This window comes from Neophocaena asiaeorientalis, unplaced genomic scaffold, assembly GCF_003031525.2.
Source record: "Neophocaena asiaeorientalis asiaeorientalis breed wild unplaced genomic scaffold, Neophocaena_asiaeorientalis_V1.1 scaffold15, whole genome shotgun sequence".
In the NCBI taxonomy this organism is placed as follows: Eukaryota; Metazoa; Chordata; class Mammalia; order Artiodactyla; family Phocoenidae; genus Neophocaena; species Neophocaena asiaeorientalis.
The window spans coordinates 7,494,623-7,520,625 of record NW_020185328.1 but is presented as its reverse complement, the minus strand read 5'-3'; the positions used below and the strand labels follow the sequence as shown (position 1 = coordinate 7,520,625).

Genomic DNA, 26,003 nt, shown 5'->3' with positions numbered 1-26,003 from the left:
ATAGTACACTAACATAATAGTTTAACTCCCCCGAATTTCTAACCAAGTGTTGCCAACCCTGGTGCCCACAGGAACCAAGTGTTGAAGTGTGAATGATTGCAGCAGGTGAGACAGGGAGCCAGTAGGTGGTGCTGCAGCTGTAGTGAGCAGGAAAACAAGCATGTCCAAAAGGGGGCGCCAGTCCTTGGCTCTGCTAAGAGCTGGCTCAGTGTAGCCAGATCCTCCAATTTTTCAAGAAAAACTATGTACTTTAAAAAAAAATCATCATATTTTAAAATATTGTTTCAATTAGGAAAAATATCCTCTGTGTGGGCCAAACAAAACACATGTGCTTGGCTGTAACTCAGCCACTAGTTTATGATGTCTGGCCTAAGATTTCAAAAACAAAACCATGTTTTTTAATTTCCCTCTCTGTTTCTCAATAAACTTGACTCAATAAACTTTTCCCTCTCTTTTAGTACACAAAGGTAGTTAACAAAATTAAACAATGGAGAATTCGGGACTTAGTAATAGGTGCTTGCCTCCGTCCTGGGGGAAGGGAAAAAATTTCCTTTCATTATGGATGGATCGATGACAATAAAAACAAACGACAAGGCAACTCTCAATAGGTTATCTTGTATTTTATTACTAAATATCCCTGCCGCAGTTATTAATATTGTTGATCAGGCATGTGGTTTGAATATATAAGTAAAATAACATGTTAAGGGACGCTAAGGAGTGAGTGGGATTCAGTGTCTTCTTGGGCTCTTGGCAGCACCTGGCCGCTCTTCTCTAACCTAAAAGGTCCAGGGTGGTTCTGTTACATCAGGCAAAGGGATTAGGGGGCAGCCCCTCTCTTCCAGAGTCTCATGCAGATACCTTATAGAATTCTTTTTTATTGAAGTATAGTTGATTTACAATGTTGTGTTAATTTCTGCTGTTCAGCAAAGTGACTCAGTTATACACATATATACATCCTTTTTAATATTCTTTTCCAGTATGGTTTATCCCTGCGCTACACCGTAGGACCTTATTGTTTATTTACAGTAGGACCTTGTTGTTTATTGAATCTTTGAACCATAGTTCCCTTGGGGGTCAGTTTGGATGAGTGAAAGAAAGTCAGTGGATTACAAGGCCTTTAGAGAGATTTTTAAACAACAGAATGTGTAGTCATTCCATCACAGGATGCTGTCCTCTACACGCACACGCTTTTCCTACAATTCTTATGTATTTAGGGCTTATTTTCTAAAATTGTTTTCCTTCTTTTTCCATCTACCTGCCTGGCAAGTATTTCCATATTCTACTCATTAAATTAGAAGAAATGTTCCAGATATTCTGAGATTAAGATTTTTTCCTCCCCAAATTCCCTCCTAGCAATACTGTCTATAAGAATGTGCACTGCACGACTTCAAAGAGTGGCATGCACATTGTCATCTGTGGGGAATGTCTCCTTCTCCTGGAGCTGTACAGAGTCCAACACGTAGCTATGCATGTGGCCGTTCCTGCTGGCAGCTGCCTGAGACCTAACGATAAGGACAGTGACTTGACTAATTAAAATATGGGAAGCTCCTCCTATATTATAGGAGGAGCTATGACATGAACATAACATGAATACACAAAATCTGTGATACAGATACCCTGTAACTATAATCGTTGCTTTTTCCTTTTTCGTTAAAAAATCTTTAATTCCTCTCCAGTGCCTTCAGGATTACGTCTGTTACCAGTGGCTTCTAAAAGGGCTGGGTTGATTTTATCAGAACCATTTGGATGAGTTGTTTAAAAAATAAAGATTCCCAGAGAGAAAGGAAAAAAGAAAAAGAGATTCCAAGACTCTAGATTGAAGATTCTGGCTTGAGAGGTCTAGAGTAGGGCCTGGGATTCAGTGTTTTAGAAAGCAGCCTGGCATGCCCAGTCCCATTCCCACCAGGGAATTCTGTTGAACAGCCCTGTTTAGGAAACACTGGTCTACTTCCATGCTGGACCACAAGGCCCTTCACAATTGTGCTTCAACCAGCTTGACTCATTTCATACCACATGTTGTATTTCAGCTTTAATGGAAGATTCACCATCACTGAATACATCATGTTCTTTGGTGCCTCATATTACACATTCCTCTGTCTACAAGAGTTTTGCTTGGATTTTTCTGTCAAGTGAACTTGTGTCTTGGCCTTTAAAACCTAAATGACATGGTATCCCCTTGAATTGTGATGGTAGTACTCCGTTGCCTAGAATCAATTATTCCTGCCAAGTTCTTATAACAGTATGTATTGTAGAAGTGATCCTCAAATATTGTTGTTTCGATACTTCCCCCAAAAGAATTTTTAAAACTCTGTACTTAATATAAAAATTTATTTGCCTCATAAGTTTAAATCACTACCAATGGTATAACTTGTAGCACATTAAAACATCAGCTCTTTATAATAAACGTATGCCATCACTTTCTCAAATATAGACAAAATAATCTCAGTACTTTAGGTCAGGTTCTTGTAAAAGAAGACACCATTCTAGTGCAAGTGATTTATTAAGCAGGAGCTCCCAGAAGAAATGGGGAAGGGAGTGGGAAAAACATGATAGGATTAAGGTGACGTCCCAGCCTTAGCCTGATGCTGCTGGGAGCTTAAATGGCAATTGCACATCCAAGTTTATCCCATTTCTGGGCAACAGAACTGTTTTGAAACTCTGCACTTGTCATTATTGGCTGTGAGACAGTGAGTGTGTGTGTGGTGGGGGTGGGTAAAGGGCAGGAAACAGACTCCCAGGCTTTTTCTCCTCTATTTTAGAATGAAGATGCTCCAGCAGCCTAAAGCAAGAACAGCCAAGCATACAAACTGGGAGATGGGGCACAGCACTAAGTAGATTATATTATCTGGGCAATCTGGATGGGTTCCAGAGGTATCCTCAACAATACCCCATGATGTGATAATATTATTACTTTAAAAAATATATTACACTTCTGATTCTGGAAGATGGAGTAGATATACTTTTTCCTATTCCTTTCACTAAGTGCAACTAAAACCTCTGGACAGGGAATTCCCTGGCGGTCCAGTGGTTAGGACCTGGCACTTTCACTGCTGGGGCCTGGGTTCAGTTCCTGGTTGGGGAACTAAGATCCTGCAAGCCACGCAGCACAGCCAAAAATAAAAACAAAAACTCTGGACACTATGTATAGAATAAACATAAGAAGACTCTGAGAGATGACAAGGGAAAGGTAGACCAGCTAGGGATTTGGGGACCTAAAGAACAACGTAATTGTGAGTTCCTTGGGTTTTCTTTTTACCTCACATATCCCAGGCTGGGCATTGGAAAAGCCAGCAACCCGGAAATGTCAATGGGCTCAAACAAACAAACAAACAAAAAGCCCCAACAAAAGTCTGCTTTCTCTAGCCAAAGAACCAGGAAACAGTCAAACAAGAGAACACTTTTGAAAAGTCACAGCTCTACTGGAGAGGCCCAGCAGTTAGTCAGAGCATAGGAGACAGAACAGGACAGGAGAGGCGGGAGTCATTGTCTCAGAGGTGAAGGCTACTGGGATGGATGAGTTAGCTGGGGTGCAGACAGGAATGCAAGATGAAGGCCAAAGACAGAAACCTGGGAATGCCTACAGCGTTATTACCCTTTAGTTTCCAATTAGAGAACGACTTGAGAGCTTTAAAAGAAAAAATACACGTGCTTGTCCCTGGAGATTCTCAGGTCTTTTCTGCATTTTTTTCAAGGTTCTAAAGATGATTCTAAGGTGCAATAAATGTTGAAAAATATTAAAGTGTTGGAGAGAAAAATAACTGTTGATTCACTATAAACAGGGAAATGATTGAGAAGAAAGCATTCAGGATGCTGATGAAAGGGCAGATTCGGGGGTCTAAGAGTGTTAATGGGGCCAGATGTTGCAGGATGGCAAGAAGATGGAGGACTCAAAATGACTAAGGGAAATATTAGTATCTTACTTTAAAGGCCAAAGAGAGAGTTCAGAGCCATGATAGAAAAAAGGAGTAAACCTGGGCATATATCCAGACAAAACTATAATTCGAAAACATACATGCACCCCTATGTTCATAACAGCACTTATAGTAGCCAAGACATGGAAACAACCTAAATGTCCATTGACAGATGAATGGATAAAGAAGATGTGGTACATATTCACGATGGAATATTACTCAGCCATAAAAAGAATGAAATAATGCCATTTGCAGCAACATGGATGGACCTAGAGATTATCATACTAAGTGAAGTCAGAAAGACAAATAACATATGATATCACTTATATGTGGAATCTAAAATATGACACAAATGAACTTTTCTATGGAACAGAAATAGACTCACAGACAGAGAACAGACTTGTGGTTGTCAAGGGGGAGAGGAGCAGAGGAGGGAAGGACTGGGAGTTTGGGATTAGCAGAGGCAAACTATTATATATAGAATGGATAAACAAGGTCCTACTGTATAGCATGGGGAACTATATTCAATATCCTGTGATAAAATCATAATGGAAAAAGAATATGAAAAAGAATATATACATATGTATAACTGAATCACTTTGCTGTATGGCAGAAATTAACACAACACTGTAAATCAATTACACTTCAATAAAATTTTAAAAAATAATAATAGTTTAAAAAAGAAAGAAAAAAGAAGTAAAGAAAAATCTCACAGTAATTTTGGAGCTTCCTGTACCCTATCCCTGATAAATTTGCTTAGAGGACAGCAGATAGCTATAAAATCAATTGACTTTAAAAAATGAGAGTATGAAATGGTGTCTGTCAGAAGATAAGCATCTGGGATACAAATCTAAAACTAATTTATATGAGGACTTAAGCAAATTATAAAAATATTAGGAAATGCCAAAATCACAACTCAATGTTGACTGCCTCATATAATTTTTCTTACTTGATGTTCTGGTGTTTTTGTCTTTCAATTTATTAGTTCTATGACTAACTAGAAATTTCTCTTTAAATGTATACTTTCTATGATTTGATATTCTGAAAATACATTGTGAAAAATCTTCAATTTATAATGAAAATAAATAGCAAAGTAAATAATAACATATATGCAAAATGGTCTATTAAGTGCTTTCACATTTTTATTTAACTTGATCCTGTCAACACTCCTCTGGTGTAAATATGGGAGGGATCAGAATTACTATTATGCGGAAGAGGAAATGGAAGCCCTTGGAAATTAAGTGATTCGCTTAAGGACCATCTACTTCTCTGTAGCAGTCAGAACTCAAACCCGAGGCTTCTGATTCTTTGCAATTTTTCATAGCACATTTGTTCTATTGAGATTCCTGTGTCATAAGTTATCATTTCTGACCAGGCGTAGTGAAAAACTATGCCCACCTGCTTCATGGAGGATGTGCCAGTGGCAAGCTCTGGTTTGTGAAAAATAATGGGGAAAGAGGGTTCAAGTATAATATTTTGTCCTGAACAAAAAGGGTATCAGTTGTTTTATCCACAATGGCTAAAGAGAAGAAAAAACTTGTCCTTGGACTCCATGGCAACAAGAAGCAAAGTGACCCCCTTGAAGGTTGGAGATTTCGAAGTTAAAAATAAGTAGGGCTTCCCTGGTGGTGCAGTGGTTGAGAGTCCGCCTGCCGATGCAGGGGACACGGGTTCGTGCCCCGGTCCGGGAAGATCCCACATGCCGCGGAGTGGCTGGGCCTGTGAGCCATGGCCGCTGAGCCTGCGCGTCCGGAGCCTGTGCTCCGCACTCCGCAACGGGAGAGGCCACAACAGTGAGAGGCCCGCGTACCGCAAAAAAAAAAAAAAAAAAAAAAAGTAAAATGTTGTTATGATTTTTACTCTAATATTCCTAATGTTAAGGCTCTCTTGAAAGGGTATTATAGTTCTTCTGTTTTATAGAAGTAGAAACTGAAACTTAAGGATAAGCATTAAAAATCATAATTTTATTTTTGCAATGACTATGTGACTAAAAACAATGGTATTTAAGAGCAAATATTGATATTATACACAGCTATTTTTAAAAGCTAAGGGTTTCCCTAAAATATAGAGAAAAATTAAATCTTGTTTTTCTGAAAGGCTGATACACTCAACTAACTAAAATACTCCTATAAAGAGCAGCTTTATAATGTCTATTAGAAACATTATTCTACCCAGACACTTCAGAACCAAATCTCAGTAATCTTCAGGGAAGATAGTAACACTGATTCCTGGATCATCATGATCATCATTTTCAAGTTCTTTATTATTTTCTTCAGTAATACATTTGCCACATGCTTTTTCTGGGTTTCTTTTTTTCTTGTGAGTATATGATGAGTTATTTTTCTCTTTGATTTTCTCTTTGGGATATGAGGTCATAGAAATAGTTTCTTTTTCCAAAGCATGTTGTAGGCAGTTGTAAAACCTGTAAAGAAATAAGGTATTATTGTTATATCTGTGTGTTCTGAAACAAAATGAAATACACCTAGAATTTATAAATTACATAAACCTGATGTCTCATATTAACCTCAAGATATAGAATAAATCACAGAAATAACGTGCTTCTTGCTTTTATGATTTTTTACTTAGGAAAAGAAATGTTTCAGTTCTTTAAGAACAGTCCTGAAAACTGGTTTGGAATCACCTCTTGATAACCTCTATCCTACCTTAATTTCTATTCCAGATATAGGAATCAAACAAAGATTAAAAAAAAAGAAAATATATATTCTTTCAAAAGAATCATAAATGTAATAGAGGCTCATTTTAGAGAAATTGCAAAATATGTGAAGTTACAAATACAGATCACCTTTACATATCTACCTAAAAATAATGACTCTCATATTTTTTCTTTCCAGTTTATTAGTGTATTCTGAATTAACACATCTGTACATGTATACATACACCTACTGTCTTTTATACAATTGTGATATTACATATAAAGTTTTACATTGTTTTTTCAAATTTAATATTTATTGAAAATACTTTCCATATCACTAAATGAACTACAAAATAATACTTTTTAATGGTAGTATAACATTATGCCACTTAGATTGGCCTTAATTTACTTTCAAATTTTCCCAATACAAACAACAATGTGATAAACATTTTGGAAATAATGTGATCTGAGTTTCTAGCTATTTAGGATAGATACCTAGAAATGTAACTGCGTGGTTAAAGGTTATAAATATTTAAGGCTCTTGATAAGTACTACCTGTTTTCCAGAATGGGTATTCAAAAAATATGCTTCTAAGGGCAGAACTTGAGAGACCACTTCACTCATACAGTGAATATTACATCAAAAAACACGCTTTACTTATAGGTGATTACGGTCTCTCATTATTTATATTTTCATTGCTTTGTTTGAAAGTGAACATTTTTTATTAGTTATTTTAATTTTTTAATGTAAATTATTCTTTTCCTTTACTCATTTTCCTGCTGGAGTTTTTGTGTTAGTTTTCAGCATATGTTGGAAAGCAGCAGGATGGCTTGGTATGCTGTGTGTGCTTCACACGAGTGGTCCCCTGGGAAAGCTGAGGTTGGCTAATTCCAACCTCACTGAGTCTCGATTTCCTCATTTATAAAACTAGCTATTATCCTGTACCTAGCAGGGCTATCAGAGGGATATATATGTAAGTACCTAGCACAGTGCCTGGCACCGAGTAAGTTCTCAGAAACGACTATTTTTACGGAATATAAACTCCGTAAGACCAAGGACTCCATCTATCTCGTCTTCTGTTATATTCTTAGCATGGAGTACAGTACAGCCACACTTGGGTAAAAATATGCCAAATAAGTGAATAAATAACTACTGAACAAAAAAGGTAAATATGGATGTATTATCTTAGGTCCCAAATAAAATGATCTAAAAGTTGAGAACTCCTTTGCCGCTGTCGGGATCTCATCATGCTTTAATATCCTATTATAATGGGAGGCTATGACAGGAAATTTCTGACATCTGCAGAAGAGATTGCTATTTGGGCCAATTTTCTTCTTTCTTTAATTCAATGAACAGGCTAAGTTCTGCTTGCAAAAGCTCTAAAACTGCCCTTAAAAACCCAAGATAATCACCTCTTACCAAATACTCCACACAATGCTAATATATACATAACATGATTACTAATATCCTATCCATATTTCAAGAACTTATATACTCATCACTGTACACCTTGATATCCAGCACCATGCCTGGCAGATAATAAGGGCTAATTGATATTTCTAAAATGAATAAATCAATCTCAAAGAGGGAGGTACAGTAAAAGGGAAAACAGTATTTTAAGAGTTATAGCAAAAGGCTTTGAAAAAATTAACTGATGTTTAATTTTTTAGACCCCATAACATGGTAACAACCTTTTCATTTAATGCATTCCTTATATCCTTACTTAACTGAAACCTGGTTTCCCACAAAGACACCACTGTCCTGCATTCCTCTTAAGTGAAGACTGCTTATTATTTCCATACCCTGCCTCAGAGTTGAGTGATAAGGTGAGAATTCACCTGCCTCACCAACAGTTTGCCAGACTAAACTCCTTCATGTGCCCCTCTGGTTATCTAACAATATTCTGTTCAGTCCTTTACATTCATGGAAACTTCTACACTTGGCTTTATCTTTGTCTCCAGGTCTTGCCATCATTCTGGGTGACTTCAATGACTGGTTTTCTTCTCATCTTCCACAATGCCTATTTAGAATGGTTTTAAAAAATGACCCAGTAGCATAACTCATTTTATCTAAATCAAATCCAAGCATGCTACAAAAGGGTATGAATCACCCTTATCTGATAACAAGAGGTTATTCATGATGTGCAACTTTATCTTCTATCACTCTCTACCCAACCCTGCTCTTTAAACTTAGGTAACCAAGTCTTTTCTCTGGATTCTACTGCATTCCTAGAAAATTAAAGATAAGACTAAATTCCTCTTTTATGATCACAGAGAATTAACAGCTGTGTAAAATACCTTGTCAATTACATTAAAAAGGTAATTAAAGAGGAACAGGTGCCTTACTTTAATCTTCTATCAAACAACCTAAGAATTCAAAGCTATATCCTTGGGGTACCAAAAAAACAACTGGTAAAACGGAACAAAGACCTTTCCATTTTGAAAGCCAAGAATAAAACTTCAACTACTTTTTTGTTTTCCTTGGTTAAGGGAACTTTTAAAATGTCCTTTGGGAAACTATCTTACTCAATAAGTCAGAAATTTGTTTTCCAATTACATGTTCTCTTCTCATGATATGACCCTTTATACAGCATTCTAAAGCCCAATTCTCAAAGTGTAATTTTCTCAGCTCTCAAAGGCAACAAAAAGAGTTTGGAGTATAAAAAGAAATATATGCTCAGGTAACTGTTTTTTTCCCCCCTCAAAAGAAAATCAAATTGTCTTCAGTTTTTCTACTTCCACAGTCAAGATTATCATGACATAGGGCAACCTGTATATACTTCGCTTCATGAGAGAACTTTTCAGAACAGTTCTGGGAAAATGAATTCTTGTTTCTCGGATCTGTTAGAGGACCATGTGCAATAAAAAGCTGGTATTTCGTTGACTTCCGAAATAGGAACATAAAATTAATGAAATCTAGGCACAATTTCATACCCTTTTAAGGCTTCCATTATTAACAAATAACAAAAGAAGGCTATTCTCATATATCATGTATTTGGATTTTTAACTGATTTTAAGCTCTAGAATTTTTTATTAAAAAACATGTATGTGGGCTTCCCTGGTGGCACAGTGGTTGATAGTCCCCCTGCCGATGCAGGGGACATGGGTTCATGCCCTGGTCCGGGAAGATCCCACATGCCGCGGAGCAGCTGGGCCCGTGAGCCATGGCTGCTGAGCCTGCGCGTCCAGAGCCTGTGCTCCGCAACGGGAGAGGCCACAACAGTGAGAGGCCTGCGTACCGCAAATAAAAAATAAATAAATAAATAAATAAATAAATAAATTAAAAACATGTATGTGACAGGGCCTGTGCCAGTGCTAGAAACAGGTAAGAAATGTGGTCTGTGCCCTCAGGGAGCTCAGGGTTTAATGGGGGCTGCAGAGCCATAAAGATACACTCAACGTTCCATGAAAGATCATGAAATATTCCTTGGAAAAAAAAAACAATGCCTGGGCTGAATTGCAAGGATGAGTGGAAGCTGGCTAGTAAAGGGAGAGGAATTATGAGAGGAAAAATTGAAGGGAGGGGACATCCAAGGAGGAACTATCAGAAAATACGTGTTTTCACTATTTACTTCTCTGATCTTCATTATCTACTTCTCTGATCTTAAGTATATAGGGAAATGTGTGAGTTATTTATTTACTAGCTTTAGTTCCATTTAAAAAAATAAGACTTGACTCCTTCTCTTCTCCCCCCATTTCTATCTGCTGCCACATTCGGGTTATGTTCTGCAGTATCTCTCCCATTCATTTTGTTACTCAGGGTCCTGTTAATTCTTGCCTGGACTGTGTAGCAAGAGCCTACTCCTGCTTGCCCCATGAGTAAGCCATTTTACATCTTCCAGAATAATCACCCTCAGGCTTTGAAGCCATAAAAGTAGTACTGCTGTTGGAGTCTGTCAGCTAAATTGAGCAAGTATTTATTGACCACTATGCTCCTGTCAGACACTCAGAAAATAATAAGAAACTGTCTTTGCCTTTGGTGAACTCAATATAATGTGTTAACTTTTAAGTTCCTTTATTGTTTAGGATGAACTCAATAAACATTTATTGGGTTTCTACTGTGAGCCAGACACTCTATAAGGTTTTAGGATGAGAGATATTTGAAGTGTGTATATGTATGGGTATGTGTTTGGTTGGTGGGAGGGGAAAGTCAGTCCTATACACAATGTGACCAAGTTGTACTGGGGAAAAAAAGACATGTGTGCAGTTAAACAACTGTAATTTAATGTGGGTCACATTTCTGTTTTCACTGAGGCATAAACTGTAATAATGCTGGTAAATGATAATGAGAATTTGAACCAAGGAAATGGGTAAATGACGTTGAGGTTAAGATAAGAAAGATATTAAAGAAAGGCTGATGGGATATTTTGGTTAGATATATTCAATAGTTATTAGACATATGGGCCTAGGACTCAGGAGAGATTTGGAAGATCTACCAGTATCTGGGGAAGTAGCTAAAGCAATGGGCCAGGAAAGGAATCCTGGAGAACGACAGCATTTAACCAACAGATAGAATAACAAGAGAAATCCAGAAGGAAGCTAAGAAAAAGCACCACAAACAGGAAGGAAAGCAGCAAAGTGATGTAACAGAAATTCTTACCGACAGGTATATGAAATAGTGCTCAATGTCACTAATCATGAGGGAAATGCAAATCAAAACCACAATGAGCTATCACTTCACACCTGTCAGAACGGCAATTATCAGAAAAACAAAAGACAACAAGTGCTGGCAAGGATGCTGAGAAAAGGAAACCCTCGTATACTGTTGGTGGGAATGTAAAATGGTGCAGTTCCTGTGGAAAAGAGTATGGAGGTTCTTCAAAAAAGTAAATATAAAATTACCACATCATCTAGCAATTCCACTTCTGGGTAAATATCAAAAAATAACTGAAAGCAGACACTCAAACAGATATTTGTATACCCATGTTCACAGCATCATTATTCACAATAGCTAAAAGGTAGAAAAAACTCAAACATCCATTGATGAATAAATGGATAAACAATATATGTTAAATACAATGGAATATTATTCAGCCTTAAAAAGAAGTAAACTTCTGCAAAGGAGGCAAGACTATACAATGGAGAAAAGACAGTCTCTTCAATAAATGATGCTGGGAAAACTAGACAGCTACGTGTAAAAGAATGAAATTAGATCACTCCCTAACACTATACACAAAAATAAACTCAAAATGGATGAAAGACCTAAATGTAAGCCCAGACACTATAAAACCCTTAGAGGAAAACACAATCAGAACACTGACATAAATCGCAGCAATATCTTTTTTGATCTGTCTCCTAGAGTAATGGAAATAAAAACAAAAGTAAACAAATGGGACCTAACTAAACTCCAAAGCTTTTGCACAGCAAAGGAAACCATAAACAAAACGAAAAGACAATCCTCCGAATGGGAGAAAATATTTGCAAACAATGCGACCAACAAGGGATTAATCTCCAAAATTTACAAACAGCTCATGTGGCTCAATATCAATAAAACAACCCAACCAAAAAATGGGCAGAAGACCTAAACAGACATTTCTCTAAAGAAGACATACAGATGGCCAAGAGGCACATGAAAAGATGCTCAACATCACTAATTATTAGAGAAATGCAAATCAAGACTACAATGAGGTATCACCTCACACCAGTGAGAATGGCCATGATCAAAAAGTCTACAGACAATAAATGCTGGAGAGGGTGTGGAGAAAGGGAACCCTCCTACACTATTCATGGTAATGTAAAGTGGTGCAGCCACTGTGGAAAACAGTAAGGAGGTTCCTTATTTCAATAGTTATTAGACATATGGGCCTAGGACTCAGGAGAGATTTGGAAGATCTACCAGTATCTGGGGAAGTAGCTAAAGCAATGGGCCAGGAAAGGAATCCTGGAGAACGACAGCATTTAACCAACAGATAGAATAACAAGAGAAATCCAGAAGGAAGCTAAGAAAAAGCACCACAAACAGGAAGGAAAGCAGCAAAGTGATGTAACAGAAATTCTTACCGACAGGTATATGAAATAGTGCTCAATGTCACTAATCATGAGGGAAATGCAAATCAAAACCACAATGAGATATCACTTCACACCTGTCAGAACGGCAATTATCAGAAAAACAAAAGACAACAAGTGCTGGCAAGGATGCTGAGAAAAGGAAACCCTTGTATACTGTTGGTGGGAATGTAAAATGGTGCAGTTCCTGTGGAAAAGAGTATGGAGGTTCTTCAAAAAAGTAAATATAAAATTACCACATCATCTAGCAATTCCACTTCTGGGTAAATATCAAAAAATAACTGAAAGCAGACACTCAAACAGATATTTGTATACCCATGTTCACAGCATCATTATTCACAATAGCTAAAAGGTAGAAAAAACTCAAACATCCATTGATGAATAAATGGATAAACAATATATGTTAAATACAATGGAATATTATTCAGCCTTAAAAAGAAGTAAACTTCTGCAAAGGAGGCAAGACTATACAATGGAGAAAAGACAGTCTCTTCAATAAATGATGCTGGGAAAACTAGACAGCTACGTGTAAAAGAATGAAATTAGATCACTCCCTAACACTATACACAAAAATAAACTCAAAATGGATGAAAGACCTAAATGTAAGCCCAGACACTATAAAACCCTTAGAGGAAAACACAATCAGAACACTGACATAAATCGCAGCAATATCTTTTTTGATCTGTCTCCTAGAGTAATGGAAATAAAAACAAAAGTAAACAAATGGGACCTAACTAAACTCCAAAGCTTTTGCACAGCAAAGGAAACCATAAACAAAACGAAAAGACAATCCTCCGAATGGGAGAAAATATTTGCAAACAATGCGACCAACAAGGGATTAATCTCCAAAATTTACAAACAGCTCATGTGGCTCAATATCAATAAAACAACCCAACCAAAAAATGGGCAGAAGACCTAAACAGACATTTCTCTAAAGAAGACATACAGATGGCCAAGAGGCACATGAAAAGATGCTCAACATCACTAATTATTAGAGAAATGCAAATCAAGACTACAATGAGGTATCACCTCACACCAGTGAGAATGGCCATGATCAAAAAGTCTACAGACAATAAATGCTGGAGAGGGTGTGGAGAAAGGGAACCCTCCTACACTATTCATGGTAATGTAAAGTGGTGCAGCCACTGTGGAAAACAGTAAGGAGGTTCCTTAAAAAACTAAAAATAGAGCTACCATATGATCTAGCAATCCCATTCCTGGGCATCTATCTGGAGAAAACCATGGTTGGAAAGGATATATGCACCCCAATGTTCATTGCAGCACTGTTTACAATAGCCAACACATGGAAGCAACCTAAATGTCCATCGCAAATGAATGGATAAAGAAGATGTGGTACATATATACAATGGAATATTACTCAGCCATTAAAAAGAATGAAATAATGCTATTTGTAGCAACATGGATGGACCTGGAGATTATTATACTAAGTGAAGTAAGTCAGACAGAGAAAGACAAATATCATATGATATCACTTATGTGTGGAATCTAAAAAAATGATTCAAGTGAACTTATTTACAAAACAGAAACAGATTCACAGACTTAGAAAACAAACTTACGGTTACCAAAGGGGAAAGGTGGGGGGAGGGATAAATTGGGATTCTGGGATTGACATATACACACTACTATATTTAAAACGGATAACCAACAAGGACCTACTGTATAGCACAGGGAACTCTGCTCAATATTCTATAATAACCTAAATGGGAAAAGAATTTGAAAAAGAATAGATATATGTATATGCATAACTGAAACACTTTGCTGTACACCTAAAACTAACACAACACTGTAAATCAACTATAGTCCAATATAAAATAAAAATTAAAAAAAAGAAAACAGCAAGCCCGCAAAAAAGAAAAAAAAAAGGTAAACTTCTGATCACACTACAACATGGATAAACCTTGACAGCATTATGCTAAGTGAAATAAGCCAAACACAAAAGGATAATGGAGGCAAGACTATACAATGGAGAAAAGACAGTCTCTTCAATAAATGATGCTGGGAAAACTAGACAGCTACGTGTAAAAGAATGAAATTAGATCACTCCCTAACACTATACACAAAAATAAACTCAAAATGGATGAAAGACCTAAATGTAAGACCAGACACTATAAAACCCTTAGAGGAAAACACAATCAGAACACTGACATAAATCGCAGCAATATCTTTTTTGATCTGTCTCCTAGAGTAATGGAAATAAAAACAAAAGTAAACAAATGGGACCTAACTAAACTCCAAAGCTTTTGCACAGCAAAGGAAACCATAAACAAAACGAAAAGACAATCCTCCGAATGGGAGAAAATATTTGCAAACAATGCGACCAACAAGGGATTAATCTCCAAAATTTACAAACAGCTCATGTGGCTCAATATCAATAAAACAACCCAACCAAAAAATGGGCAGAAGACCTAAACAGACATTTCTCTAAAGAAGACATACAGATGGCCAAGAGGCACATGAAAAGATGCTCAACATCACTAATTATTAGAGAAATGCAAATCAAGACTACAATGAGGTATCACCTCACACCAGTGAGAATGGCCATGATCAAAAAGTCTACAGACAATAAATGCTGGAGAGGGTGTGGAGAAAGGGAACCCTCCTACACTATTCATGGTAATGTAAAGTGGTGCAGCCACTGTGGAAAACAGTAAGGAGGTTCCTTAAAAAACTAAAAATAGAGCTACCATATGATCTAGCAATCCCATTCCTGGGCATCTATCTGGAGAAAACCATGGTTGGAAAGGATATATGCACCCCAATGTTCATTGCAGCACTGTTTACAATAGCCAACACATGGAAGCAACCTAAATGTCCATCGCAAATGAATGGATAAAGAAGATGTGGTACATATATACAATGGAATATTACTCAGCCATTAAAAAGAATGAAATAATGCTATTTGTAGCAACATGGATGGACCTGGAGATTATTATACTAAGTGAAGTAAGTCAGACAGAGAAAGACAAATATCATATGATATCACTTATGTGTGGAATCTAAAAAAATGATTCAAGTGAACTTATTTACAAAACAGAAACAGATTCACAGACTTAGAAAACAAACTTACGGTTACCAAAGGGGAAAGGTGGGGGGAGGGATAAATTGGGATTCTGGGATTGACATATACACACTACTATATTTAAAACGGATAACCAACAAGGACCTACTGTATAGCACAGGGAACTCTGCTCAATATTCTATAATAACCTAAATGGGAAAAGAATTTGAAAAAGAATAGATATATGTATATGCATAACTGAAACACTTTGCTGTACACCTAAAGCTAACACAACACTGTAAATCAACTATAGTCCAATATAAAATAAAAATTAAAAAAAAGAAAACAGCAAGCCCGCAAAAAAGAAAAAAAAAAGGTAAACTTCTGATCACACTACAACATGGATAAACCTTGACAGCATTATGCTAAGTGAAATAAGCCAAACACAAAAGGATAAATATTGTATGATTCCATTTGTATGAGGTACCTGGAATAGTCAAAATCATAAGAGACAGAAAACAGAAGAGTGGTTACCAGGGGCTGGGAGTTTGGGGAGTGGAGAATTATTGCTTAATGGGCATGGAGTTTCAATTTGGGAAAATGAAAAGGGTCTGGAGATAAATAGCAGTGATAGTGGTGGTTGCATAGCAATGTGAGTGTATCTAATGCCAATGAACTGTATAACGGTTAAAATTATAAATTTTAGTTATGTATATTTTACCACAAAAAAAACAACCATTGGAAATATTCATTTACTTTTTCAGTCTAATTTGCTTTATTTTTATCAATCTTATATGCCAATATATTTGGCCCTTTTACTCTATATTTAAAAAAAAATTTTTTTTAAGATGCCATGTTTTTTTAAATTGGAGTATAGTTGACTTACAATGTAGTGTTAGTTTCACGTGTACAGTGAAGTGAATGAGTTATACATACACATATATCCACTTTTTTTAGATTCTTCTCTCATATAGGTCATTACATAGTATTAAGTAGGGTTCCCTGTGCTATGCAGTAGATTCTTATTAGTTACCTAGTTTATATATAGTAGTGTGTATATGTCAGTCCTTACCTCCCAATTTATCCCTCCCACCACCCCCTTCTGCCCTGGTAACCATAAGATTGTTTTCTACATCTATAACTCTATTTCTGTTTATTCTACATTTTATTTAACATTTATTGTCTTATTACAGTTGGTGAGAAGAAGAACATGGCTAATTCCATCCAACCCAAGTCAGTCCTGATCTCTTATTAACAGCTACAAAGATAGCCCTCCACTCGTAATGGGTAAATAGATCTCCAAACTTCATATTTTTTTACCTGGAAATCATTATGTATGAAATTTTCTTACTCTTCCCACTAAGAAGTGGGCTTAGGAATTGTTTTTTTACAAAAGAGGCTTTTTTTTCTATTAAAATTATTTTACCTTTTGATTTTCGTATCTCAAGAATATTTCTTATTGCTGGAATGTTACACATTAGGATTTTAACTTTTAAAAATTCTCTTATTATAGTTGTTTGAATTATGAAACTTTGGTCCTGTGAGAAACCAACTTTAGTACTCAACGTCTGATTGCAGAACTCATCACCTCCAGTGTTTATTTTTTCTCTTTTCCACAGCAGAAGAGTAACTCTTTCTCTGCATTTGGTTGAATATACAGCTGTTCCCAAAGGAGCTCCCTAATTTGTTCACCCTTTCTGAATTCACATGTAATCTTCTAATCAGTATCTTAAGAAACTTTTTACCCTTCTTTAATTTTTCACTGATTTTATATGATGAGCATGACTCTCTAGATAGCAGCATGCACACCATAATCTCGAAACATATTTTTGAGTCAAGGGATTTAAAGCATAATTTGATTTTATAGTTGGTGAACGTGACTCAGTTAACTTCACCAGGTGTATAGTTAGTTGATCTTGGGCTATATTTATAATCTTATTGAAATTCAAGTAAGGAAACAGAGAAACTGATTTGCTACCTCATACATTTTCACAAACAGTCTCTCTAGAATACTATCTAACAACCGTAGTCAACTTTTGGAATGCTACCAGTAAGTACCTACATACAGTTCAAACTCTGTAGTCTGGTGGAGTGGCTGGGTACCTTCAGTTGCTTACTTGAAATCATCACTATATTTAGAATGTTTGCTCAAAGAACCTTGTGTCCAGGTAACCTCTCAGCTTTTTTCAGCCAGGCTTCCGCTAAAAAATTCAGTCCTAATGCCTGAGGACATCCACTGTATGTCATGAATTACTTCTCTCCAATGTGTCTAGACTAGTACAAGTTATATACCACTGTTGGGAGAACTGAGAAATAGTCACTCGAATAATTTTGTTAATTCTGTGGTTCAAATAAGGAGCCCTGGTTAAGAAAGCCTGGATGGTGGTACTGATGTGATTATAGGTTTATTCTCTGTATGAGTCGGTGAACAAGGAGAAAGGCTATCCTATCCTAAGAATCCATGACATAACACGGACAGGGCCTGTCATTATACATATGCCGTCTAGTGTATACTAAAATTGTTCTTTATGATAAGTAGGTACAAGAAAAATGAAGCCAAGAGAGTTGAGTAAGTTGTGGGGGAAGTAGGATTTGAACTCAGTTCTGCCTCTGGAGCCCATTTCTACCCCTTTCCACCATGCCACACTGCTGCCACTGGCACTTCTGGTCTTAGCTGCTTCATAAAAAGTTCTAGGTATTAAAGAATTTTAAGCAGGCAAATTAAGCAATAGTATTCCTTTTCATTCCAGACAGGATTCTGATGGTGATACGGAGAATGGCTTAGCAGAAAGACATACTGGAAGCATTCTACTATGAGACCAGCTAATAAGGTTACTGCAATGGTCCTGAATAAAGAACATGGCAGGAAGGGTGGGGAGAGAAGAATGACTCAGGAGTTACTTAGGCAGTGATTGGCTAGTTGTGAGGTGACCAAAGGGGTGGGGGAAAAAGCAAAAAGAAAATTATAAATGACAACAAGATGACCATCAGTCCTTAAATAACTCAGAAATTTACATCTTACTGATGGTAGGTCAGTGGCATTTATCTTCATATATAAAAGGCAGCATAATAGTTACTTCTTTACATCAAAGATTCTATTCTTAGGAAAAAGCTGAAAAAGAAAGTCATGTAAAATTAATCTACCAGGAGGTGAAGTTTAAGAACAAGAGAAATATAAAGAAGTGACTGGATAGCCATAATCCTTCTGACTGGTACAATTATGCCAATTCAAATCTAATGCATGACAGGAGTGGGGTTCTGAGCTAGCCAGAGGTATAAAATATTTATCAGACTAAAATTAACCAGGCTGTTCTCCTCAAAAGGAGATTCTAGGTAGTCTTCAGTAGTTTACAACCAGGAGGCAGAGTGTACCTCCTCCCTGGCTGCCTTCAACTGGATCAGTTATGGTCCCTGGGGCTGCTGGGCTCACGTACCTGAGTGATTGTTTCTCCTTTATGCCTGTTGCTGGCAGTCACGTGTCCCACTAGCCTCCATGGAGCTTCCTCCCCTTTATGCTCCATTTAGTACCCACTGCAGTCTGGCCTACTCTCATCAATTACTTGCATCATCTTAATTATTCGTGATAAGGCTACAAATATAAAAGCAGTTGGGAGTATAAACTGAAGATGGTGTATATTAATAGTTTCAAAGAAGCCCAAGGCATGTAAGATTGTACCTTTCAATTCTCTTCTTGTTTTCCTCCATTTTTTGATTTGCTATCTTTATCAGGAAGTTGATATATTCCTCTGTCACCATCAGTTTTCCTTTATGGGTTAATGGAACTTCTAAGCCATGTGTGCTCCGGACAGCCTGCAAGGAGCAATTTAGATATGATGACTTATGTACTGGAGAAACTGAAGGTAACTAAAGAAAAGTCCCAGTCAGGGCTGTGTTTATATATAGTTTAGCTCCATTACAACATTTAAGTTTGTGCTTTGATATAATTTAGTTAAATACAGTTGAAACAAAGGAGATTCAAATAGATTTTCCCATCGCATAAAATCATTTGTAAAGCAAGTCATTCTATACATTGTCTTTCAGAGAAGCACATATTATCAAAGAATCCAATGAACTTAACAGTATCACTGTCACTAAAGCTAAGGAAGCTTTAATACACTATTTAAAGAAAAGAAATAAATGAAACCTCAACAGAAGCTTCAAGGGAAAATCAAAATGGACTGGATGCTAAAGGGCCTCTTAGCACTGCTTGAGCAGGGTTGTTACAAGATAAACCATGCCTTTTCTACCTCACAAAGTGGCTGCTTTCTCAATGCTTTAGGGTTGCCGATGAAACAGTCAACATATTCCAAGTAAATCCAAACACTGGATATAGGTTAAGAAACAACAAAAACTATTATGAGGCATAAAAATTCATTCAACAAGCCTTTACTAAGCATCTGCAGTATTCTAAGCCCCATGTAAGGTATGAAGGTACAGGATGAATATAACATGGTCCCTGCCCTTAAAAGAGCTAACACTTCTGAACTGGAAACAAACAAGTGAACAGAGCATCACAATACATCATGGTGCTACGACAGAAGAAACACATACGTGTACATGTGCATGCATGCACGTACATGTGCACACAAAATGCTAAGGAAATGTAGAAGAGGAGCAACTAACTGAGACAGGTCGTGGTTTTACGGGAAATGTGGCATCTGAATTGGAATTTTAAAGGGTAAGTGTAATTTCACCAGATGTAAAAATGGGAGAAGGGGAGCATTCCAGCCAGAGGATTAACTTTTCTATAGTCATGGGAACATCAAAAGCATAATACATTTGGGAAATAACAAATAGTATTCTGTCTGGCTGGGGTGGAAGTATGCTGGCAGAACATGAACATAAATAAGGCCTGAGAAAACACCAGGAGACCTTGACTTCTTTAAAAGGGGGATTCTGACAGTGTTGGCTAGAGGGACTGAAGGAGAAGATGGGTAGGAGGAAGACCAGTCAGGAGAGCACTATAAAGATAAAGGTGAGGGACGATGACAGCTCAAGCAGGCACAGTGGCAGAGGGCTTGGACAGGTGGAGTCAGGAGTGAGGAATCAGAGGTAGATGGGACAGGACTTGTCGCTAATTGAATATGGAAGATAAAGGAGAGAAGGTGAAAGAGTAGCTCTGTTCTTGCCTGGGCCACCACATGCAGTGGGGACTGAGATGGGGATGCAAATCAGTACTATAAGCTTTCATTTTCTATTTAGTCATGCTTTACAGATGTCTTCTTCTTAAGCCACCTCATTTTGGAAAATAGGTTGTCTGTTAAAAATAGAAAAAAGTAAAGTCTAGGGAGCTAGAATGGAAGCCAATCTGAAGTAGTTCAAAAGCAAACAATGTACACCATGCCAAACAGTAAACACAAACAGTAGCTACCACGTGTGATCAGAGAGAATAGGGCAAAATCACTAGGGGTTGGCTTGGCCAGGAAAGGACTCAGAGACGCTGTGGGACTTAGAAGGAGCCTTAAAGATCTTCTAGTCCAGGGGTCGGCAAACCTTTTCTGTGAAAGGATAGATAATAAATATTTTCAACTTTGCAGGCCATATAATATCTGTCACAACTACTCAATTTTGCCATCGTAGCACAAAAGCAACCTTAGACAGTAATTAATCAAATGGGTGTACTGGAACTGCCCGCCTGGGGGCTGAATGTGGCCCTAGGGCAGTAGTTCGATAGATCCCTGATATAGCTGAGACAATTCAGTCCCTGATGGATCCAGGCAGAAGACTTTAGACGCCCTGTCTGTGATTCTTTCCACTACATCATGGTGCTGATTAAACTGGGCCTTGACTATTTAGGGTGAGGAGGACGGAGAGAATCAAGTTAAAAGTAAGTGGAGGGGAATACTGTAAAATAAGACCTCAAATGTAAATCTAACAACTCTAGACTTCGCCCTGTACAGAAAAGTCAGTCACTGAAGGTTTCTGAGCAAGGGAATGACAAGAAGATTTGAGTAGAAGGTTATTCAATAATCTGGATTACTTCATGATCAAAATATTGCTTTTTGCCAAAAGGTGTCGTACCAACATAGTCTTTCCTCTCTTTCCCACTGTTATGCCGGAGTTCCTGAAACCAGAATCTATTGCCACTGAATGCTGTAAGAAAATAAATTTGTTAAATTTGGACCATCTGGCTAATCAAATAAACACTTTAGCCCTACAAACTGCAGAAACATTTATAACCCCAAATCTATAATTAAATAAAACACTAGTTGATTAAACTAGCATTGCATTAATTTTGGTAGAAAATTTAAAGTTTAAAATTAAATCTACTCACATACCTATAAATTCAAGTATAATCACAAAATTTTACCAGAATCTGTGCATCCTGCAACTGTCGACACTGCACATGAAGAACAAGTGGTTCAAATTTCAAAATGGCATCGCCATTCGCTTTCTTTAGGGCTACAATCTAAATAAACGGAAAATGTTAGGATCAGACACAAGTACATGATCCTGTTCTTTGGTGAACCTTTATCCTACATAACTTCAATTCTTCCAAGGAACTTTCAGACTTATTCTGCATCCTTCCACAGTAACTTTTCCCTCTGTTTTCTTGGCCCTCTTTCTCCAAAACTTATTGATCCACTTATTCTTTTAAGAGACCTGATTTCTAATTCTCCCATAAACCTTCTGTGTCATTCTTTCCAACCATACCTCAAAAAAGTCAACTACTACTCTATTTAATTCCATAGCAGATTTTTCATTAAGGAATATGGTACATAAAGACTAGAAGGTCTAGAAGGTACTAGAAGGTCTGTCTAAATGTTTTGCTGTTAGATCGAGGTTTGAGACACATATACTATTATGTCTCAGCTAGAAGCTATATAAGGCAGTTGTTACTTCTGTCTGCCTAGTCTCCTTGCACCATCTTCCCTCCTTCACATCATTTGATTCTGGTGGCACTGTCAAGCGTGACCCTGTCACTCATCACTCCCACTATCATAATATCAGAGACGCCAAGTGCCTAGGTGTGATCAAGGATAGCATTCCATTCTACTGGCAAAAATAGCTGATCTCAGTGGGGAGAACACCTAACCAGGAAGGATGACTCAGTGTCCTTTGGAAATGATACATGGATCTTAAAAAGTAAATCTTTTTCTGCTGGGGTTGCTGGCAGCTATCTTTCCTGCCACAAAGATTATCTGCCACAGAAGAGGAGAAGGGCAAATATACAGAGAGAACCAGTACCCAAAGGAGATGGAGACTGAGTGAGCTTTGAAGACAACATTTAAGCACCTGAGCCAGTAATGTAAAATGCCTGACTAATGCAAACTTATATGAACTCATCTAAACATTTTAATTTAGGAAACTAAATAATCCAGCGCAGATAATAACCTCCCACAACTTAAAAAAAAGCCATTGTAATGAATTCTCTTTAGGCTTTATAATCTAGTCATTACGATTCTATACATAAACCACCTTGAATTTTCTATTCTTTTCATATGTATTTAAAGTGACTGTGAATTAAAGTTTATTTCTAAATTTATATATAAAAACTTACCACATCATCTTTCACACAGGGTTTATGTGTAACCAGTAGCCAGCAACAGTTTTGTTTCTGAACCTCAGAACCATTTATACCCTAAAGTGAAAAAATAACATAATTTAATTTATCATATAATATTTACAAAATAATAAGTACAATGTATAGCATATTTTAGGCTTTCTTAAATTAATAATCCCACGTGATTTTAAGTATTACTGAGAACAATTCAACAGGCTTTTGGGTAAAGTTAACATAAATGTTAACAAAAATGAAACCAAATTATTTGAGATAGAAAGAAAGTAATTTGTTTATTAAGGTAAAAGAACTTAATAAATATTTTCTGAAATACGGTCATGATTTTGTCAGAAGCAAAGGGATTATCACAAGGGACTGTACACGAATAGCCCCTAAATTGTACTCTAGCTGTTTTATATGATTAGCACAATATTAAAAAAAATATTTTTTGAATTCCTTTTGTAAGAAAGCACTGTTCCAGTCCCACACAGGACCTACCACTTTTTACTGACACGTGATCTGTTCATACCTTCCTATGTCCCTAGTCGCTATAGGCATAAATTTGTGACCTCTGGATTAGACCTTATGTGTAGTCCCAAAGGGCAGAGCTAGGATTGAAAGATCAAAATTTCAAGAGGGCAAATATTTTAACGTAACTTTTTGCTTATTAACTAGAAAAATGTTTATTTGCTAAGTTCTATGAGGTACTTTAGATATAAACAGATCCTACCCTCAAGGACACTGGAAAGAGGATGCAGGAAACACATGCACTTTTAAATCACTATACTTCTACAAGGTAACTTCTTTTTTTTTTCTTAAAGTTATGCATTTTCTCTTTCTTTTTTCTACAACGTAACTTTTATACAGTGGGTACACAGGGGACTTTGCTGTCTGGCTTTGGAAAGGAGAAGAGCTGTGCTTGTCCTAAATAACTGATTTGTTTTCACTGAATGACCTCAGTGACTTATGTTTTTGGTCTTATGCTGGCTGCTCTAAATCTTACAGCCAAATGTGTGGCCCACCTCTAGCAAATTTACAGAGTCTAGTGGTATATTTTGAGAACTAATGCCATCTCTGCTTCATCTTATCTATACTCCCTTTATGCAGATTTTCTCACTTTTTTTTTCTATTGCCTATTTGTAAGTTGATCCAAATTCTTCCAGAAATAAGGCAAAGTGAAAATAAACACAAGGTATAAGATAATACATAAAATGAAAAGAGGTTCTGAAAAAGTCCTAAGGCAGTTCAGAAGAAATAGTCATGGCTTCCAAATGGATGTGTGTGTTTGTATTCAGGTAGAAAAGGGGAGTCTGGGGATGTACATCTCAGATATGCAGAAATGGGGGAAGACATTTTAGGAAAAATAAACATGAGCAAAGGCAAAGGCAGATAAATATAAGAGGGAAAAGAGAATAGTTGTTTCAGTAAACAGATTAAGATGAAGAGAAACAGCGGAAAATAGAGCTGAAAGGTATACTAGAGTATTTCAGCATAGATGAGTGACATGCACAGAGCTGTGCTTCAGAGAGGGGAATCTATTAACTGTATGTAAAATGGTTTGGGGTAGAAAGACTGGTAGAGTTCAGTGAACATGTAGAGTTCAGTGACCTGTTAGGAAACCACTGCAGAAATCCAGGTAAGACAGGGCAGGAGAAATGGAGAAAGAGAGAGAGCTCAAGACAAGCAAGAGTGCCAGTGCTCAGGGGGCAATGGAAGCAATATAAGAATGAGCAGGCCCTGCTCACCTGGGAGACCGGCAAATGGTCTGTCAGTGAGGAGCTAAAGAGTGAATTTATGAGTGTGCTGTCTTTCATGCTCTGAATTCAGTCCTAATGTTAAAGTGAACACACAGCTAACTTTTACAGTGCACTTAATATGCCAGGCACGGTGCTAAAGGTTTCAAATAAATTATCCCATTTCCTCTACATAGAATCCCTATGAAGTGGATACTCTATTATCCTTAGTTCATGGGACAAGAAGGGGCTAAGTTTAGATAACTTCCCTAAAGTCACATAGCCAATAATACCCAAAACTGATCTAGAATCTAAGCAGTATCACTCCAAAGCCTGAGGGACTGACCACTATCACAGACTACATACTAATGTACTTTCTCAGGTAATGTAAAAATTACCAGAGTTGTAATAACGGAGTGAGCCACTAGGAGGCAGTGAACTTCTTAACCATAGCGATCTTCAATCAAGTGGTTAACAACGATTTGGTAGAGCGGTTAACGAGAAGACAGCCGCCTCGCCAGGCTGGGAAGTCCTTAAAATTCCTTAGTATTAAAAAAATAAAATTCTCTAACCCTTGCAACTCAAGATCATTCCCAGGCCAGTAGTTTCAGCATCACTTGGGGGCTTGTTAGAAATACAGATCAGACCCTACTCTAGACCTACAGAATCAGAATCTATTTAAAAATATCTCCAAGTGATTCACAGACACATTAAAATTTTAGAAGCATTGGTTTAAGTCACCCTCTCAGTTTCCTTGATAAAGAAACCGAGACCACCGGTCAGAAGAATAAACACAGACAGGGTGTTACATTGGGTGAGCACAAGGCTCCTGGTGTTGCACACTATAGGGCAGGCGCTGGAAGGACACAAAGGGTCCTGCTCACCCGGTCTAGAAGGATGATGCGGCCAGCGCAGGAACTGGTGGTGAAAAACTGTTCTCGCCCATTTAGGAGCTGCACAAGCTCTACCACATCCTCGTCCACACTGCCTTTCCGGCTGAGGTCCGCTTTGCTCAGACACTGCGCCTTCCATCTTCTGAACTCTGCGCTACGATCCATGCGATGAGGGAGTCAGGGTCTGCACTTTCACATTAACCCCGCCTTTCCCTGGGGGTAGCCATATTGAAGCCAGTGGTGGCCGGAAAGGTCCAAACTCCTTCCTCGGGCCCGCCCCTGGGGGCG

At 37.4% G+C, this 26,003-nt stretch overlaps 1 protein-coding gene across 2 annotated transcripts; it reads right to left on the bottom strand.

Annotated features, from left to right (window-relative positions):
* Positions 1–5,753: 5,753 nt before the first annotated feature.
* TYW3 (tRNA-yW synthesizing protein 3 homolog) lies at positions 5,754–25,950 on the bottom strand. 2 transcript variants are annotated; one of them, XM_024734598.1, is made up of 6 exons: positions 25,707–25,950; positions 23,090–23,170; positions 21,899–21,997; positions 21,610–21,681; positions 19,265–19,398; positions 5,754–6,333 (listed from the first exon to the last, which is right to left on the bottom strand). In XM_024734598.1, the coding sequence occupies exons 1-6, from the start codon at positions 25,878–25,880 to the stop codon at positions 6,105–6,107; spliced, it is 789 nt and encodes a 262-aa protein (XP_024590366.1). In that variant the 5' UTR covers positions 25,881–25,950; the 3' UTR covers positions 5,754–6,104. The 2 variants fall into 2 exon arrangements, with proteins under 2 accessions (XP_024590366.1, XP_024590367.1); XM_024734599.1 differs by lacking the exon at positions 21,610–21,681 and having other exon boundaries at positions 5,869–6,333; positions 25,707–25,943.
* Positions 25,951–26,003: the final 53 nt, after the last annotated feature.

Coding starts and splice junctions, on each gene's coding strand:
- TYW3 (XM_024734598.1), bottom strand. CDS start 25,880: ATGGATCGTAGCGCAGAGTTCAGAAGATGGAAGGCGCAGTGTCTGAGC. Junction 21,682..21,898: donor TGCAGGATGCACAGATTCTG/GTAAAATTTTGT, acceptor ATTTTCTTACAG/CATTCAGTGGCAATAGATTC. Junction 6,334..19,264: donor AACAAGAAGAGAATTGAAAG/GTACAATCTTAC, acceptor ATTTCTTTACAG/GTTTTACAACTGCCTACAAC.